At 34.5% G+C, this 20706-nt stretch overlaps 1 protein-coding gene across 1 annotated transcript in view; it reads left to right on the forward strand.

The window, feature by feature from the left end:
* The window catches only part of ABI3BP (ABI family member 3 binding protein), a 144467-nt gene that overhangs the window by 73294 nt on the left and 50467 nt on the right, over positions 1 to 20706 (forward strand). Inside the window, exons 24-36 of the mRNA XM_062004165.1 lie at positions 1193 to 1258; positions 1648 to 1713; positions 3408 to 3473; positions 3863 to 3928; positions 5562 to 5636; positions 6726 to 6800; positions 7702 to 7776; positions 8589 to 8663; positions 9219 to 9293; positions 10418 to 10477; positions 11638 to 11715; positions 18318 to 18365; positions 18852 to 18926. Coding sequence (XP_061860149.1) covers positions 1193 to 1258; positions 1648 to 1713; positions 3408 to 3473; positions 3863 to 3928; positions 5562 to 5636; positions 6726 to 6800; positions 7702 to 7776; positions 8589 to 8663; positions 9219 to 9293; positions 10418 to 10477; positions 11638 to 11715; positions 18318 to 18365; positions 18852 to 18926 — 900 coding nt within the window. The remainder of the gene's footprint in view (positions 1 to 1192; positions 1259 to 1647; positions 1714 to 3407; positions 3474 to 3862; positions 3929 to 5561; positions 5637 to 6725; positions 6801 to 7701; positions 7777 to 8588; positions 8664 to 9218; positions 9294 to 10417; positions 10478 to 11637; positions 11716 to 18317; positions 18366 to 18851; positions 18927 to 20706) is intronic.

A 20706-nucleotide genomic window follows, 5' to 3' on the forward strand; every position in this document is an offset into this window, starting at 1 on the left:
GCCTTCATAAGTATATAGTGACTGCCATAACATCTCAAGACAGTTTCCATATCTAATCTTAGTTCTCCCAAGACCATTCCTTGAGCCCACTACTTTTCCTTCACTGGAAACCATGAGGACAGTGATGGGTAAACAGTGATTCCATTTTAATTTCCATCATTCAGAAACTATTTATCTATTACAAGCATTATTCTAAATTTAGTAAAAACCTTTTTTTTTTTCCTGTTAGTGGCAATGTCAAACATGTTAGTGAAATAATCAGTCATTTCTATTAAAGATAATATAGAGGTACTGAATTGTTTATCTTACTCTCTCTTTGTAACTTTCTGCTCTATAGGCCTAATTCACTTAGAGATTATCAGTTTATATTCTCCATTAACTCACCTGGGCCACCGTGATTTGAATATAAAATACTATTGTAAAAATGCAAATATTTATATTAAAAAGCTAAATAGAATATGGACTTTGTTCATTTAAAGCTCTGTATTGGCACAGCTTTCAAAAAAGTGTTCTGTAATGCCTGAAGATAGTTTTCTAGTTTGATCTTATTTACTCAGAGATCAAAAATGGAACCTACTTCTCTATCTCTAGCAAGCCAACAAATAATGGAGGGTGAATATGATATTTCCTTTTTTTTTTCTTTTCCCCTGCCATCAGTTGATGTAATTTGCATCCACTTTGAGCAATATCTAGGTTTTTTCATGCATTTTGGCTTGCAAAAACAATTGCCCAACTAATGCCATGATTCATAAGTTTGAACCTAACCTTTTTTTCATTGCTTGAAAAATCACAATTTTCAGTAATAGCTAGTAAAAAGAATTTGTCATGAAATGCTTCTGTGACGACAGATGCAGTTTTTATTTTGAAAAGTCTTTCTAGAATTAAATATTCCAATATGACAGAAACATAATTTCACTTCCTCTTAGTCCTGCTGTTGATGTGATATTGTTGTCTCATAGACTTCTTACCGGCCATCAATTATTTTTTCTTGTTTCTTTAACTTGAGCACTGAAATTCAGTCCTGATTGATAAGTATGCTTTTGGTTGATTTAGAAACTAATCTGAAAAAAATGGGAATGTATTACTCTAAATACACATTTAGAGATATTGTGGGGTGTTGTGAAGCAGTGCTACTTGTACCTCTGTGACAAGATTGTAGATCTCTCAGGATGATTTTCATGTCTGACCGTAGCAAGCCAGAGACCAGCCCTGGAAACCACCTCATCTGCTTCATGGAAAACCACCAAGACTGTGAAGGGTAAATAGCCAGTGATTCCCCTCCCTTCCCTTGACTACTTTGGCAATGCTTTTCTCTGCAGCGATGAGAAGGTCTGTTCAGACCTTTTGACGTTCTGAACAGCAAGTCCATGAAGCGATTGGTTCCTTATGGAACTTTATTAGAAGTTGTTCCACTTGTAATCTTGCTGCTGCATTTTCTGGGCTTCCACTTCTGGATAGATTCTGTTTCCCTTGGGCTACTCATGCGAGCTGAAAGGTAGCATCCTGCTACTATGGGAAGAGCTGGTGTGACTCGTAGGCATGTCCCAAGCAGGGCCACTGTTCCTAGTTTATAGTTCTATCTTGATATCGTCCATGTGACCACAGCCTGTCTGAGGACCTGAAGGTGGTTTTTGTGTTTGATCTTAGCTACTCGAAGAACAAAGCTGAAGACTACAACTCCCTCCTCCTTGACAACCCAGCAAACCATGATGGGTAACTAGCAAAACCTCACCTTTTTGCATTTTTGTCATGCTCTTTCACTCCTCATCATGCTTCCCACCACAAACCACCTGGCCTCTTTGTCACCTTCCATGGAGACTATGAAGACTTGTGGGTGAAGCTTGACTTGTCAAAGCACTCACCACTCTTGTGCTACGATTCTGTTGTTTGATCTTATGCTTTTTCCATTGCTGATGAGCATTTTGTGTTGGGACAGAAAGACAACTTACTTAGAGAATATATAGCACACCTTGCCTTCTGTTTCCTTTCTCCTGCTTGTCTCTGTTTTGGTGTCATCTTTTCTCGATTGCATTATTGTCACCTGTAAGTAGGAGTGCTCTGCTCTGTTGCTGCTTTCAAGATCACGTTGGGATTTTAAGAACGATGCCTCTCTCCAGCTTTTGTTGTCTAAGTACATAGCAGTGCTTTTCTAAAAGAATGGTTTATTCTGGCTTGCTCTGTGTAAAACTGTAGCTGGAGAGAGAGACTTTCTCTGTATCTACTGTAACATTTGAGAAATTTGGAATGAAATGATGGAATGATAATATTATTTTTTTCTTACATTTGTAAATATTTAGATTGTCCTATGTGGTTGTCATCCTTCTTTTTGTGAAGGATCACAAATATATGGAGGCCTGTTACTTGGAATGGTTAACTGCTAATATGTCAAATTTGATCCTCCTGTGCATAGGATGCAAAAGCTTCTCCACAGGTGGAAAAAGCTTTAGCTGCCATTCTTAAGAATACCCCATGAGTTTTAAGCATGGGAAAATGCCAGTTAATGATTTAATTACTGAGTGACTAAATATTGCCAGAAACGCTTCCTCTACAAGAGACTATAACATACAAGTTTTGTTTTCCAACAGCTGGGAATATTAAAAAAAAATGCCAGAGAAAGTGTTAGGCACCATTTCCTTTTTACAATCAACTTCCTCATCTTTGCACATGTTTGAAAACTGTCACCAGTAGTCTTATCTCCTTTATGTCTGGAGTCAAGCTCACTGTGTAGCAAAAATACACAGTCCAAGTGAGTACATGTAGGCAAGATTTAACACTGATGTTAAATTTTGCACTTTCTCTGTTAAAAATTAGGATGAGAGAAGACACATTAGTGAAATTACTAGTTCTTCACTGTACATTGGGATGATGGACTCTGCAACTAGTACGCAGTTGAAAGAGATGCTGGAATTCTGTAGAAAACTTGCATTGGTCAGCTGTTTACAGACATTACTCTATACATTCACTGTGCTTTATCAGTGCCAGGGACTGAGATTTCTGATACACGGTGTGAAGAATTTGGATGATTTTTGGAAAAGTTAAATCAGATATTGAATTCTGAATACAAAGATGAGTCCCTTGTCTCTCAGGTCCAGTCTGCAACAACTGTTTTTAGGCATCATTCAAAGAAATGCAAGGAGTGCTTTGGTAAATTAGACCTTTGGCCATTACTTTCTGCTGATGGAGAGCCATTTACCTCCTGAATACGTAAGAATATTGTGTTAGGTGCAACCATAGCAAGATGGTTGCCTGCTGGTTTGGTCACTGAGTCACAAAATGTTGCTAGGAAAAGGCATGTATTGCTCTAAATACACATTTAGAGATATTGTGGGGTGTTGTGAAGCAGTGCTACTTGTACCTCTGTGACAAAATTGTAGATCTCTCAGGATGATTTTCATGTCTGACCGTAGCAAGCCAGAGACCAGCCCTGGAAACCACCTCATCTGCTTCACGGAAAACCACCAAGACTGTGAAGGGTAAATAGCCAGTGATTCCCCTCCCTTCCCTTGACTACTTTGGCAATGTTTTTCTCTGCAGCGATGAGAAGGTCTGTTCAGACCTTTTGACGTTCTGAACAGCAAGTCCATGAAGCGATTGGTTCCTTATGGAACTTTATTAGAAGTTGTTCCACTTGTAATCTTGCTGCTGCATTTTCTGGGCTTCCACTTCTGGATAGATTCTGTTTCCCTTGGGCTACTCATGCGAGCTGAAAGGTGGCATCCTGCTACTATGGGAAGAGCTGGTGTGACTCGTAGGCGTGTCCCAAGCAGGGCCACTGTTCCCTGTTTATAGTTCTATCTTGATATCGTCCATGTGACCACAGCCTGTCTGAGGACCTGAAGGTGGTTTTTGTGTTTGATCTTAGCTACTCGAAGAACAAAGCTGAAGACTACAACTCCCTCCTCCTTGACAACCCAGCAAACCATGATGGGTAACTAGCAAAACCTCACCTTTTTGCATTTTTGTCGTGCTCTTTCACTCCTCATCATGCTTCCCACCACAAACCACCTGGCCTCTTTGTCACCTTCCATGGAGACTATGTAGACTTGTGGGTGAAGCTTGACTTGTCAAAGCACTCGCCACTCTTGTGCTGCGATTCTGTTGTTTGATCTCATGCTTTTTCCATTGCTGATAGCATTTTGTGTTGGGACAGAATGACAACTTACGTAGAGAATACATAGCACACCTTGCCTCCTTGCCCTCTGTTGCCTTTCTCCTGCTTGTCTCTGTTTTGGTATCAGGTCTTGCTCACTCTGACACATTCAAAAAGGGCAACATTCTTAGGAAGCAAATACCTTCTGGGCTGAACTGGGCTGTCACAAGAAGATAGCACTGCAATTCTGCTTCCCACCAGTGCTCTCTCATCCAAGGGTGCAGTTACTGGTTGCTTCACCACTGGCTTTCAAAGCAGAAAGTTTTCAACCACACCTTTACATTGCTGTCACCTGGATTGGGAGTGCTCTGCTCTGTTACTGCTTTTGAGACCACGTTTGTTTTTTAAGAATTATGCCTCTTTCCAGCTTTTGGTGAATGACAGTATGCTTCAAGGTTCAAAACAGTGTCAGCCTTTGATGCCTGGCTGTGCTGCTGATCTAATTGGGTAATGATACTTCTTGCAGACTTGGTAACTATGCAGGACAGGAATTGTTCTTTTAGCTGAACTGTTATTTCTCTTGTGCCTATGTTGGCATGAAGCACTAGTGGTGAAACAGCAGCACACAAAAAGCCATATTTACTGAAAGCATTGGATATGTCACTTGGTGACAATGGATGGGGATTCTCATGGAGAAAGCTATACCAGACCATGCTTGTGGCCTGGCAGTATTTTTTGGCCCATGAGTTTACAAAGCAGTACATGAGCTGGTTGGTAAGCCTACAGGCCTGAAGTTAAGTGCAAGTTAAAAGTATAATGAACCATATTAATGTATTGTTCCTTTTGAAGTGTTGTTGAATTGAAAGTTCTAAGATGTGTTGACTGTGTTTCTTGTCTCAGTCTAAGTGCTAGAAACTGATTCTGAAGTATGCTTTTGCACACTAGATGTGTGGACTAGATATGTGTCAGATATCTGTTGTGTACTTGGGATTCTTTTCCAGTTATACTGTAATTCTCATCTGTATTAATCCTTTTAGGATCCTTTTTCCTTTTCTTTTACAAGATAATTCTTTTTGCATCTCATAAATGTTCTATATCTTCTCTGTTACCTCTATTTTAGCTAGTGTTTTCAAAGTGAGTTTTTCTACATCATATTTTGTCATGCACAACATACGCAAGTCTTTTTTTTGCTTGTCACCTCTTTTTTTTAGTTCATTTTTGTGCCCTTTTTTTTTATTTTTCCATCACATTGTCTGATACTTTTGAATATTTCTTCGTATTTCTTGCAACAGCTTCTTCATCATTCACATCACCAGCGCATCTTCACACATTCACATTCTAAAACCTATTGTGTGCATTTGAGATTTTTTTCCAGTCTGAAGTCTCTAGTTCCTTAGCAGTGAATAGAAACCTGTTCAGTGTAGGTACAGATGATGCCAAAAAGAATGTTTTGTCTTGTTTTGTTTTCCAGCTTCTCTGGACTCACATCATATCACTTTCCCATCCCAAATATCTACATCTGCCGAAATATCAAAAATAGAGACTGGTAAATTGTTTTTATGATACCTCCATAACTTAGGATTCAGGTCATTGTCAAGGATATCACAGTTATAGGCTGTTATCTCCGGTTGCTTGGTGTTGTCTGAAGGGAAATTTTATCTGTGGTGTTTTGTTTTTAGGCACTTCAAGTACAAGATGATATTCTGTGGTGTAAGATCAAACAAAAATAAAAATGCACAGGAGTCATGTTGTTTTGCATGGTTTAAATTTGTCATATAAGGAGTACTAGCTAGATGGAGTCATTATTAGTTATGAAGCTATATTCTTGATTGAAACAATTCACCATGAAGAATTTTTTCATTAGTTGTATCATAAGTTAGTTTGGGTTTTGGCTATTTTTTTTTTAGTTTTTGGAATTACTAAGTATTTTTCTCACATTATATTTGAACTTTTCTTACTAGAATCATAGTTTATGTATTCATAGCAAATATGTGAATGTGTAAGAGATGAGAAAGAAAATGATCCTAAACCTGGCAGTCAATACTTTAACAATATTGTTTTGAATTTTCTGCTTCATCTTCTGGCTTTTCTGTATAGCACAAAAGTTTTGTTAACATTATGTCAATTGCAAAAAATATCAGGGTTTAATTTAAACTACACATTACATGATGTGTACGGTATTAAACTCTATACTTCAAAATACTGTCATTTGTTAAACTGAAACAAGCAAAATATCAGCAATGGAAATATCTGGTTGAGGAAATTCATATTAACATATATTCCAAGTACATAAGTCTCTGCAGTTGCAGATAAGTTAAAATCACAGGGTTTTTTATGTTATATGTGCACAGATCAATTGACTCCTCTTGATAAGTTTACTTTTAGGAGGACTGCAGTTTCTGTCAGGTTGTGTCTGTTAGGGGTATGTGACTTTTTCAAAACTTTGAGATTTTGTTCCTTTTCTTTCATGCTGGAAATGTTGTGAAGCTCTATTATAATGGTATTGGCATCTTGCAAAGCAATGTAAAGCAATCTTAATTGGTCTGATCAACCCTCATCTCCAATTTCTGAATGAATATGAATCTATCACTCAGGATTATTTCCATCACTCAAGATTATTTACATTTTTCTGCAGTTACAAGTCCAGCTGACCTGGAAAAATCTATGTCTCCACTTTCCAGAATACCTCACGTGCTAACAACAACTATGGGTAATAGTAATGCATTAGCTTTTCAATTAAACTTCTTTTGGTGTTTTGATAACAATCTTGGAAATCCTGTTCATCTTAAATAGCTTTGATCATCTGCCATACATGTCTTCTGCTTCGGTTCACATGAGCCAAGGTGCAGTGCTTGCTGCTGAGAAACTCACCTGATAGTGCCTCTGATCTTCATTTGTCTCTCAAAAAGCTATTTTGAGATATACTTAAATGAAGGAAACTTGTACTAATAATAATAATAAGAACTTGCCTAAGTCTTAAAAGTACTTGATTTTTCTTTCAATATTAATTATACTCACAGACGGATACATGCATTTAAGTACTCTATACCATATATGTCAGCATAAGCTTCTTTCTATTTCTCACTGTTCAGCCATTTTTTAACTTTACTTCATCCTTTTTTATACATTTTATGTATGTGTACACAGATTATACAACTTTAAAATACACTAACAAAATCTCGAAAGAAAACAAGGCACTAAAAAGAATTAAGACTGTCTTTTTTAAGAAACATATTTGCAATATTTTTTAGGGGTTTTTTTCCTCCCTTTTTGGGCCTGCTTTTTGCTTGTAACTATGATTTCAAAAATTCTTTTATCTTTTTTATTTTCTGGGTCGTTTTAAACTACATGGAGCATGCGATCTAAAGTAACATTAGCTTTCATTGGCTGATACTTTCATTTCAGTTGTCATTTTAACTGCTAGCTTCAGCTCTCACTCTAAACCAATACTGCTCTATTGTCAAGGCACACTTATTTTAAGTGGACTTCTACTTTGTAAATTAGGTGTGTTATAAGCTGTATCATTTTTATTTGTTCTTATAAAACAAACAAACAAAAGCTATGTATAAAATTAATCATCATAGATACTGTGACTTTTTTTTTTTTTATAGCTTTCTATGATATTGAGCCTGTTCTTTCAAGCCCTGTGACACATAGTAAACCTGAAATAACAGATACTGGACCAGGTACAATAATCTCTAACTAGATCTTAATTCTGTAGCTCAGTCCACACTCTGAAAACCTCACTGAAATGAGTACACTGGTAATCTTTACTTTCAGTGCACATTTGGATTAGGATCTAGCACCTGAATTTTGAATTTATTTTGTTGTTCATGATTGAAATCAATGTTTTTCTGACACTTAAAATACAATGGAAACTCATAGTCACATAGTTGTCCTTCAGTATTTTGAAAAATATGCCACATAGATAATTGAGAAAACAGTATGTATTGTCCAGTAGTGCTGACAAAAATATGGTGATGTGTGCTTTAGACTGCATTCTGCTGCACCCTTAATGGCACAGACACTTGGTACTTTTGGACTGAAGCCATAGGTGGATCAATTATCAGCTTTCTACTCCAAATTCTATGTGTTTTTCATGTTTGACTAATTGGTTGTTCAACATGTGTTCTTCATTAAATTAGTACAATTTACACCATACCATCTTCCTTAAGTAATGGACCAAAACTCAAAATGTTCAAAAGCTCAACTTAAAATCTTACTTGGCAGTGGTTAAGATACAGACCAGTTGCAATGAAGGCAGGAGGAAATTAACATCCAGAATTTCTACACATAACGTGCAATGATTTATAGACAGCAAAGCTGTTTGCAGTTCAAAACACTGAATTTCTCTCCAATATATAATAACTCATAAGTGTCCAAGCATTAGTGAAATATTTGTTGTTCTTGTAAAAACAAATTTGTTTTTGCTTACAAAGGAAGAATTTCTTCTATTAGCTCTTTAATCTCTTATGAGTGTCATCATTTCTTCCAACAGCAACAAGTGAATCCATTCTGGAATCTTTCACACCTAAAATTTATCGACCTTTTCAATGGCCAAGGGTAACATTAGGTAATGTTGTTTTCACCCAGTGAAAAAGTCTGTTTGTTTTGAGCACTGCACCACATATGAATGCATTTCTTCCACCGTATCATTCCACATGCATAATCATTACTCTTTTTTCCTGGTTATAGCATCTTGTACTTCCATTGTCGTTACACTGATTTTTTTCTATATATATATCTGTATGATAACATAGTTCAGGATGGTTTTACTGCCCTCAGAGAAGTAAAACTTGACTCTTGCATGAAAAGCTGTCATCCATTTACTAGAGTATTCTGTCTCTTTCACTCTCATCCACACGCATGTGTTGTCTTTGCCTCTGATACACAGAGCTTTCATAGTGAAAATTTTAATTGTTTTGGAGACAGAGAATCTGTTTCTTATGAAGGCACAGCATTTCATTATCCTTTCCATTACAAGCTTTAAACTCTAATTTCATCAGATGGCTTTGACATTCCATACTATAAGTTGGTTTTCCTTCAATATAAACTTGTGACATGGGCTGCTTCTTGTGGGAAACCCTCGTTAAACAATTCTTGATTGCAAACTAGCTCTTTCTTTCAGCTCCGAAAGAAATACCACTTATTCCTTCTAAACTGAAACCACCTGCTACCCCAGAAGTACAGCATGTGAAACCTGGTAATTGCACACGCCATTTTTATAGCTTGATATGCAGAGACATATGTTCACTAAAAATATCTAAGCAAACCTTCCTAAAAAGGACAGGAGCTATGCAATATATAAGCAGCTTGAACAACTCATCATTTTAAAATTGGTCATTTGGTGCTGCAGAACAAATGGAATGAGATTTAAGCTCATCAGTTTTACTCATTTGGTAGACTGATAAAATAGAAACAAGTAATTAGTTTTGTAACCTTTTTAAAGGACTGGAAGGGAAAAAAACTGCTGAGTAGCACAGCGAGTTTTATTGTATCACTTGTATAAACAATACATATGGTTATTATTTCAAGACTCTCTTTTACCAGTCCCTACCTCCCACTTTCACAGACCTACTGTAGCATTGTGACTTTATTAGTCACAATAGTTTGCTGATTGATAGTAAAGTACTACTCATGCTACCAGTAAGTACTACTGGAGTGAACTCAATGCAAAGGACTGCCATTTTAGTGGAAATAGGAGAGTTTCTCAAAGCAGAAAAAGTTTTAGTGTTCATATGAGATTCACTCTTTGACCATGGGAATATTATCATTGTGATCTGTCTGTTTTCCTTTTTCCTGTTTTCCTAGTGATTCAGGTGCTGGACCAATAAATATTATGATGTGCGTTACTAGAGCTCTAAAGTGTCTCCTTTTCACATCTTATGATCAGTAAAAAGCAAGAGTTATCTTTGATGTCTTATACATAAATTGACTGAAGGGTGATTTAAGATTTTTGGCAAGATTTTGGCATATAGAAGTTTCTTCTTTGGTATAGATTCTCTGATACTTGTTATGGGCTGCAGTCTTCAGTCAAGCCTTCATCTGTTCTTTTTCACTACTCTCTGTAAAAGAGATGTATTTGTTGATTGAATCAAACAATGGATTAAAAAAGTCCTGAGAGCAAAAATATAGAGAAAGAGCCTTAGAAGCAGATTCTCACACATAGCCATGAGCATGTAATGTGTAGTTTTGTAGGAAACAGAAGTAAAAGGAGTATAGGGTGTTATGCGTAAGAGTAGGATTTAGTTGCATGCTTATCTAGACTATTTTAAACCAAACAAATTTACTGATCTGTTTGATTACACATGAATTTTTCTTTTCTAGCTCCTAAACCATCACAGCCTAAAACTTCTCAGACTGTTGAACAACCAAAAACAACACTAGGTAAAACATGTTTCTCTAGCTGTTGGGTCACTCTTCTCTGCAGCCTAGTCCACAGTTTGTAATATCTTACTTTATCTCATAGCTTTAACTATATTTAATCCATTTCTCAGAGAGGAAAAATGTTAGGTAATAAGCATTCAGAAATATGTTTTTCCAGACTTAAGAGAAAAAGAAACTTGAGGATTTTTTCATATGGTTTTACTAGTTCTGTATTACAGTAAAATCTTGGGAATCAGAATTGCCTTCCACTTTGTTGGGAATTTTTCTATACCATCACACTTGATGCTCTTAAAATCATCAGAAACTCATTTGAAATAATTTTGAAAGGACAAGTGCAAGGTTAGTATTGTGGACATTAATCCTGGAACTGTAAGTCAAGGATTTCTGCAGCACTATGTGGATGTGTTAATTCTACTGTTCTTTTAGGAATTTTTTTCTATAAGTGTCATATATTTTTCCACTGTATCTGTTGCTATGTAATTTTTTCTTTGGAAAGCACTCTCTGAGCACTGCGTTATTAAAATGAACAAGATTACTGACTATACTATCTGGAACTCGCCTTAAACTTTATCTGATGTCAGATATTTAGATAATTACTGTTTAAGCCAATGCACGTTTAGAGTAAAAAATATTTCTAGGACTGGTTGCTCTCAATTTTTACCATTTAGTTGATGCTACTTATGTTTTATTATCAGGATTTAGTGAATACAATTACAAAGCAATTTCTTTTTTTTTTTTTTAATAGATTCCATATTTTCCCAGCTCCCTATCAGTAATTTCTTTAAAATGTTGAAAAGACGAAGTCTTTTGATAATGTAAAATCAACCTGGAGTTCAATGGATAAACAACATTACTACTTTACCTCTTAGGTGTCTTGTAAAAATGAATTTGCTAAGTTAATGAAAGGGACATTTAGTGTCAGTGGAAGCTACAATTACATATTTTAGATTTACTTACTGGCTTCTACAGTGAAGAACAAACAGGGATTTTGCTACGACAGTGAAGATTTAGAAATATTTTTGAGAAACTTTCTTAGCAAATCTGATTTCATCATTTGTTATTGTTCCCCATATTCATTGCTTCATTTCAGGCTTGAAGAATGGGATTCTTATGTGATACAGTGGAAAGGATAATCTTATAATCCAGTATATCTCTTTCAGCTCCTAAAGAAGCAAAACTCACACCTTCTGCACCTAAACGTAGACCTGCCAGACCCCAAAAGCCACGAACTAAGCCTGGTAACTAATTTCCATAGCAAACATATATTATTAACATATATTAAATTCATTCTGTGTGAAGCTCAGCAAGCTCAGAAAGATGGGAACTGAGGGAAGATGTGCTCTTTGAGGAATATTATTTTTTATTTGAACCAAGAATGTTTTAAGCAAAGGAGGAAAAATTAACTTCTATATTCTACATCACCAAGTTGCATAGACTGACATTGAAATAAATTGTTTTCCTGCTTTTTATTTTAAAATAACAAGTTTTCAAACCTATCGCAGCACAGGATCCAGAAAATGCAAATTCTGATTTCCTGGTGATTACTGCATCTTATCTAAAACCGTAGGATTTGTATTGATTTGGTGATCATCAATGCATAGGTAGACTTCCCTGAAACTGTGGAAATAAGAGTGAAATTCTGTTCAGGAATTTAGTAAGGGCATATTTTATGATAGTAAATGGAATTGCAACCTTCACACTTGGGTTGAAATTGATATTTGATGTATGTCAGTGATGAAATGACACCTAACATTTTCTGGAGCTGAAGAATAAATGAACACAGTTGCACAAACATTACTAGTGTTACATGGTTCCTAATGATGTTAGAAAACTAAAAATTACAAAATTTTATATTGTAAAAAAAACATACTTCGTCCTGAAAGTCATCAGACAATATTATTAAATTCTTTCCTCTCATTAAATTCTTTCCAAATTCTCTGTGAATTATTTTTTTGCTCATAAAAAGAATTACTCCCTTCAGACCAAATAAAATCTTGTGAAGCTTGTTAACTAGATGGTATTTATGACTTGGCACTGGTTAACAAAATAGTTTGCATAATGAGTTTTTCATGGTGATTACAGCTCCTACAACATTTTTAGTGTAGGAAATTCAGTATTGTATTACTAGATTAATTACATTTGTCTCTGCTGTGGATTCCTATATTTGAATATAAATCTGAATCCTGTCTGTTTTTTTAAATGACAAACAAAAAACCCCAACTGATTTGGAAACTGTTGCATAAAATTGTTCTACATTCTTGGCAGTCCAAGCCACTCAACACAGTATACTGATGTTTCCCCAATGAATGGCTATATAAAAAGTTTCATCATAAATATAAGGAGGATGATACTATTTTGTACTTGTGCATGTCTCTTGCTTGTCCTTTCCCTGTTAGTGGTTTCTCTGATCAATTTGACAGAATCCTAAGAAGCGCTTTTTAATCGTAATTAAGTTTGTAATGATCTTGCTACAAGTAGATAATTGTGAATTTGGCATTTGTTCATAACAAAGAAATGATGATGTTCTTGTTCAGAAATTATTATCTAAGGCATAAAATATGCAGTGCATGGGGATAGCCTTTTAGAGTAGGTGCCAAAATGGTCAGAGAGCAGGATCTCTTCTATATTCCAGTATCACTTGGGAGTTCAGATTAGATTAGAAATTTGTGCCATGGCAGTGGTCATTACGCTAACAGTGAGTCAAAAAAAATTAAGAATATGTGCCAAATTTATACTTGATCACTCAATTCCAAATGACCCACTTTGGATCAAACAAAATTCCTGAAAATTAATTTCAGCTCTCATTATTAACAAGACTTTTGTACTATTTCTGATAAAGTATTTGTCTTTTTTGCAGTGGAGAAAAAAATCTCCTCATTTAAAAAAAAAAAGAAAAGAAATGATTTTCAGTTGTTCAACTGTGCATTCTAGTGAAAGATTGTAGCTTCATTCTTGATATTTGGGAATTTAATCTGTTCCTTCATGAAAAAACAGTACTGGTAGCCAATGTGACAATGATCAACCGTTGTGCTCACTTGTGTTACAGTTAGCATTAATCTCTCTAAACATACTAAATTCTCAATTTTTCAGGAAAGGAAATTAGAATGAATTTTCTACCATGCATCCAAGTACACTGAAATATTTTCTTTCAAGAAAAGTGCAAGAATAGCTGTACATAATGAACTCCCATTGAGTCCCCAGAGATATATTATAAAATTGTACTCTCTTATGCCTCTAGTACAAAACACTAGTTCTTCATATGCATCCAGAAATTTCCACTTCTGTGATAAGAGACTTTTGCAAGAGAGATGCAGCACTGTTTTACTATTAAATAAGCAAAACTTACCTGTTGTAGAGGAGGATCTCAATGACCTACTGTTTGTAAATTTCTGTAGTCTCAATATAGCACTGAAGTTACAATAACGTTAGATAGATTGGTGCATAGATGTAGTTTTTCTTTTACAGTCTTCTCTCCCTTACCAGGACTATGAGGGTCCTGGAAGGACCTCCAAACATGAATCTGAAATATAGTCATAATAGAGGACAATGGCTTCTCAGCCTATGAAAAGTTGAAAACTTGGTGCATGTCTTTCTTGATATTTTCTGTCCTTCAAAGCCTGAAGTTGCCTGCACGATCAGTGCTTTCAAGTCAATAATCTGATTTTTTTATATATGTAATATTAAGAGTAACTTTTACATCAAAATTTTCTTATGTTGTCTGGGAGTTTTGTTCAGAAAGTTTTGTTCTTTCTACTTTCAGAAAGATCAGAGGAATGAAAGACATTTTGTTTCCTCCCAATCTTATTCTCTTCATCATCAAGCTTAACTTTTTAGCTAGAAAAGTCTACATGAGATGTGAATTATATATATATTAATGAACTTTTTTTAAAAAATGAGCTGAGAATAAATCATTACCAGAGACTTTCAGAATGTCTTTGGTATTGGGAGGAGGACAACATTGATGAATTTTGTGTTTGAAAAAAAAAAGAAATATAAACTTTTAGGTTATTATGCTTATTGGATTTCCCTGCTTAGATGCAAAGTGTTAAGGCATGGATAAATTATGCAATAGTTTATGCTGCCAGGTGTAGAAAAGTAATTTCTAGTTGTTAAATAGGTAAAAATTCCCTGCTGATCTTTGCTGCTGCAGAGCAGTACACCCACATGTGAAAGTTGAGAGAAAAACTTGGCAAAGACCAAAGAGATTCTATTAGTGAATTGTTTTTCCATAGTTGCTCCTGTATATTCTCATTCTTCACCTTTTGCCCTGAACTAGTACCAGAGGCCTGTGTTTGGGAGGAAGAACTAATTGCACTGACTGGATAGGATTTTTTTTTCTTTCTTTCTTTTTAAAAACAATGGTACTCTAACTTCAAAAGAGACACTTCATCCATTATAATTTCCATTTGTATGGCTTTAAAGGTGATTATCTTGAGAAGAGATTTACGTACCTGGCAAACATTAGTTTAGAGATGTGATTCCTGGAGAATAAATGCAAACTTCGTAACTACTCTCTGTCAGATTTGTTTTTCAACTTTTCAATTCCCAGTAAAGCTTCTCTTTTGAAACCCAAAGTCTTTTTGCATCCAGAATATCCCATGACAATACTAAGTCCTTTCCCAGAATCACAGAATATTTGAGGTTGCAAAAGACCTCTGAAGATCATCTGATCCAATCCCCTGTTCAAGCAGGGCCACCTAGAGCTGGTTGCCTAGGACCATGACCAGACAGTTTTTGAGTATGTCCAGGGATTGAGACTCCACAACCTCTCTGGGCAACCAGTTTATTTAATTGACCAATGTATTTATCCTGAAGACATTTTGGAATAGTTTGCTTTCTTAAAGAAGTTACAGTAATATCAAATACTTCAATTATTAACTATTTTAAAAGCCAGTAAATAAATGAGGGAAGATTTAGAATTCTGAATGAAATATGTGAGTTCCTTTATTCAGGCTTTTACACTTAATCACAATCCCCTCATCATAAGCTTCACGCAAGGAAATAGAAACATAGTTTTATATTTAAACTGACATAATTTTGGAAGTTTTAGGTTTAGTATTGTATTTCAATATTTTCAGGTAACTCACTTATAATAAGTGTACTTGTGTGTCTTAAAATATTGGTAAACTTTAACATGACAATTTGGCAAAATGTTAAAAATTAATGTTTGAGACATATTGGAAAATATTCGTCCATCATTTTTTCCTTCCTAATTAAAATCTCTATCATCATACATATAGAGGGAGCACCAGGAGGTATAGGTGATAAAACATAATCTAAGAAAAGTCAAGGCAGAGTAAACAAGTGAAGTAAAGATTGATGCTTTGGATAAGCACATTGTTTACTTAATAATTGTAGATGTATTTAGGGAAGAAAATGGACTCCAGTTGTAAAGTTACACTAATACTAAACATTTCCACCAGCTTTATTTTCAAAGTTCTTTATATTTTTCAGACTCCTTGGAGTTCTTTCCCTTCAAGTCTAATTGATTACTCTGGATAGAGATGAGAAAATTTAAACTTCCCTAACGTGCTATAGCACTATAACCTGCTGGGATCTTCAGCCTTACTTTCTGTGATTTTGCAGTTATTTACACCTAAAATCTTTCACATCTGACCTTTACATCACTGTGGAAGACACTCTGGAAAATTAATAGAAGGATTTACCAAGGAAAAAAGATTTCCCTGTAACTGTTTTCTTCCAATAATCTAAAACCATAAAGATAAAAAAGAAATTGTCAGGAAAGCTGGAAGATGTAGACTCACAGAGCTCCTCTGCCAGTGGTGTTCCTATTGCATAAATATACCTTTTATTTTCAAGGACAGCAAAAGCCATACAGGATAGTTACTATTGCCTAAGAACATTTAGTAAATTTATTCCTTACTCAGTGTTTACATCTGAATAGTGAGAAGGAGGTGTATTTTAATTGGAAAACACAAGCAGCTGAACCACACTGTACGTTGAAAAATAGATATAGATGAACTCTCAAGAAAATTCTCTTTGTTCCAGCAGCAACCATTCCAGTATCAGTCCCTACTAGGAAGCCCTACACATATGAACATCCAAAGACTGCAGAGGGTAATGATTAAGCCATCTTTAGTCATTCTTCTATTCATTGGTCTGATAAAATGTGCAGTTGAAAACACTGTTCCCTGTAGCCTTCTTGCTTGTGCATATGTGGTCCAAATCCAACGAATGGAAACATAGCCTTGGTATTTTATTCGCTGGGTTTCTAGCATGGCTATATTGTCTTCAAAAAGACAAGATATCACTTCAAAGGTGTCAAATTAGAAGCTTCAATTATACTAGAAGAAGAAAGAATAAAAATTGATGCATTAATAAAGATTTTATGAAATAGAAATCCATTTAAAACTACAAACTACTGAACAATATCAGCAGAAGTAGGAGTTCTTTGTTACACATAACTGAGCATTACTTGATAATGTCTCAAATTTATGGAAAATATTACATTTTTCCAATTAATCCATTGAAACTTTTGTTCAGTTTAAAAAAAACATATAGTTTAAATGAGAAGGAAAGTTTATATAAATTAATACATGATAGTTACGATTTTGGTATAGGAATGTATGTTTAGTGATGTCTTTAATATATATGTTTTAAATATAGAAGAACGAAGGTGTCATTTGCAGTGAGCCTTGAAATATAGTATGTAATTCAAAGTAAGGTTTGAGTCACTGCATTTACTAAGCAGATTGTATTCTGAGAAGCACTTCAAGATATTTTCAGAGGTATAGCTTTGATTAAATAGAATCAATTTGTTTTGGTTAATTAGCAACAAATCTCCTGGATTCAGTGTTCCCAACTGCAAAAAGTGCTACTTCAAAACTCTTTACATGACCTTGATTTGACAAGATTGACAGTGGATAACAGTGTTTTCTTAACATAATTTCTTAGTTCTCTTTGCTTTTTCTTTTGTCTAATCTCTTAGAAGCCAATTTTGCTGCAGAAAGACATCTAACTCTTTGATAATCCCTTTCTTCAATCTCTCTCTGCTTGTCTTGCCCATATCCAATAATATTTTATACATTAAACCCATAGTACCATCTTTTCCATTGATACAAACTGAAGGTCATTTCCTAGAGTTCATTTCTTCCTTGCTGAATGTGAATGGAATTCTTTTATGGGACACCATTTACTTCCAACTCAATTTTTTACAAATCAATTTTTTTCCAATATCCCAAATCACAATCCACACATTTGAAGTGCATATCATCTACTAAGACCAAAACGCCTCAGGATTCAATCTGATTTTTTTTTAATTGTGTACTTTGAGACTTGTTATTAGTAGAGAAATTTAAAAAGTGATACACTTTTTTTTTCTTTTTCCTGGAGGAAGTGAGAAGGAAAGGACTTGTAGTTTGGGGATAATATTTAAACAAAGAGAAACTCAATTGCTTCCTAAAAAATTTGACAACTTAACAAAGAATTTAATTATTTTCAATATATCTGAATTTTTTTTTCTCTTAAAGAGCTCACTGATTTTTTGAAGGTGACTTGAAAATAAAAATCAGTGTTTTATAGAAGTTCCTTACTGTCTTTATGTTAAGCTGTGTGATCTCTTCCCTTGTTTGTTCTAGGATTTACGGACTTCTATGAATTTATTTCTGCTTCTGTTGCCATCAAGTCTGTGCAATTATATTTTTCTTATTAAATCTGTATTATTAAGAAGCTTCATTTTCCAGGATTTTAAAAGTAAAAGTTGAAGATCTGCATTACTGTGGTATTGTATTAATACCTACGTTTACAGTTAAAATTAGAGTAATTTTAAGGTTTTGGGAATATGTTCCATACTTATCTTGTCACACTGTTTCTGTTGCAGTCTTGGAATCTATTACACTTAGAGTTGAACCACCAAGGTCAACGATAGGTAATGATATTTACTTGACAAGCTGTTGTGTTTACATTTTTTAATCACAGAAAGCACCACAGAAGTTAATCACCTTATGCCTTAGGACTGTTTAATTAAACTTCATTTTTCTTCTAGGTAGTTATCTTGTTTGACGTTCATGACAATTGGGCATACTACTTTCTTCACAGTTGCAATGTCTCCTTTTTTCTTTAAGAAAGTGATGCTGGTAGCTCTGAATCACAGTTCTCGTAATTATGCTTGTCTGTGCTTGTCCTAGCTTTTTCTTTGAAAACGTGAAACCTGAGCTTCAAAAATTACCGACCTTCCACTCTCTTCTTTAGATTGTTGTTAACACATGAAGAGTATTACTTAACTTTTTTATTTCCTACAGATATTTTTTCTCCATTGCAGATGTGAGATTTCTGTGTCTGTGTGTTCATCTTGATCTCAGATACTAATTGCTGTGCAATTTAACAAACTTCTTACCCGCATTTTCTCTTCCAGTTCCAAAGGAGACCAAACATATTCCTTCTAAACCTGAACCTTCACCCCAACCTCATATCCCACAAGCCAAAGATGGTAAACTGCTTTGTGTGATTAATTTTGATACAGTTTATATGGGATTAAAATGTATTTTTGAGCAGCTATTTATCTATCTATGACAGTTAAAACATAACGAGGTTCTGTTCTGCTGTGTGTTCAGTGAGTTATTTGCAGTTTTCAGGATTAGTAACATTCCCTCAGTATTTTTCATCGTGCAAAAAAATAAATTTCTGCTACTTCATGGCAGCAGGATAAGAATATTGTTAAACCCAGGTTACAGTGAAAACTAAAGCAAATATCTAGTAATAGATAATCTAGATATAAATAAATAATAATAAATAATCTAGTAATAGATATCTAGTAATAGATAATCTAGTCTAGAAATATATGTTACAACTACAAAGGGAGTGCATTTCTTTTCCACATTCCTTTGTATTGTTAGTATACATTTCAGTTTTAAATCACAATTACTTAATGTCATGACAATATTTTCTGAATGAGTAAATTACCCATAAAAATATTATTATTTATTATCATTAGTAATAATTTATACCATATTTGAAAAGGCTGGATTTTGTGCTATATCATTAAACAGTAGAATTCAATGGTATGCAGGGAAAAAAATACTGTCTGTCCTCTGCTATTTAGTTGGTAATATCAATAGAAAATTACAAGGGTATCAACTATCAGCATATGTTATTTTTTGGTAAATGTGAAAATTTTCTTGATAATCACTTTACTGAAGATCTGTAAAATGTAGATATGGAGCAATATTTTTGAAGTCTGATGTTATCTATTAGATATGATTTCCTCTTATTAGATATAAGGAATCAGTAAGAACAGTCAAAATCCTTGTTGTCTCATAAATTTTTAATCATGCCAGATGACTGTAAAACATTGTTTCAAACTAAACTTAAAATGAAACTTCTCATAAACTTATTTTTTACCTCTGTGGCTATTTTTCATTATTATGACAATCTATCCTCCTAAAAAAAAAATTATTTTGTCACACAAATGCTACAGGTTTTTACAGTTCTGTGTTTGAAAAACAAAAAAAAGTCACTCTTTCTTCAAGAACCTATATACAGAACAGCATCATCCACTAATCTTGTGATTGTCTTAAAAGATCCAAGCAAATTGGGTTTTTTTGCCATCCGTAGAGAAAAGTTGACACAGGGAGGATTATAATTATTATCGTGCTTCTATTTCTAATGTGAGAAATGAAAGAAAATATCATTAGTTTCACATCCTTATGCTACTTAAACACACAGTTTTATTTTATCTCCGTATCAATTTAGAGCTGAAGTGAATAATCATGCAACGCAATGCATCATAATGCTCTTTAATAATACAGCACTGAGAAAACAAGTGGATCTGATTCCAATTGTATATATATACCCCATTTGAAATACACCACAAAGGGAAGAGATTTGTGTCCTTAAAAAAGCCATTTTCTGAATAACAGTGATACATATCTGGATATGTCATTGAAGCCCTTGGGAGAACTAAGCTCACATGATGTTTACAGTATGTTGCTTTCTCAGAGATTTCATTTAATATAACAGTTTTTATATGAGGCATTATACATAGTATATTATTTAAAATGCAGTTACCAGACAAATAATACTAATTGTAAGCAAAGTTATTCTCTTCAATTTTCAAAATAGTTTTGTTTCCGATACGGACCTGGAACCTGTAACACTTAAAACTGATCAACTAAAACTGACAATGGGTAACAGTTTTGCCTACAGGTACCATCACATTTTCTCAGTATACACTGAGTATCACAAGTAGATCTTCATTATACTTCACTGAA

Source organism: Colius striatus, chromosome 1 (genome assembly GCF_028858725.1).
Source record: "Colius striatus isolate bColStr4 chromosome 1, bColStr4.1.hap1, whole genome shotgun sequence".
Taxonomy (NCBI): Eukaryota; Metazoa; Chordata; class Aves; order Coliiformes; family Coliidae; genus Colius; species Colius striatus.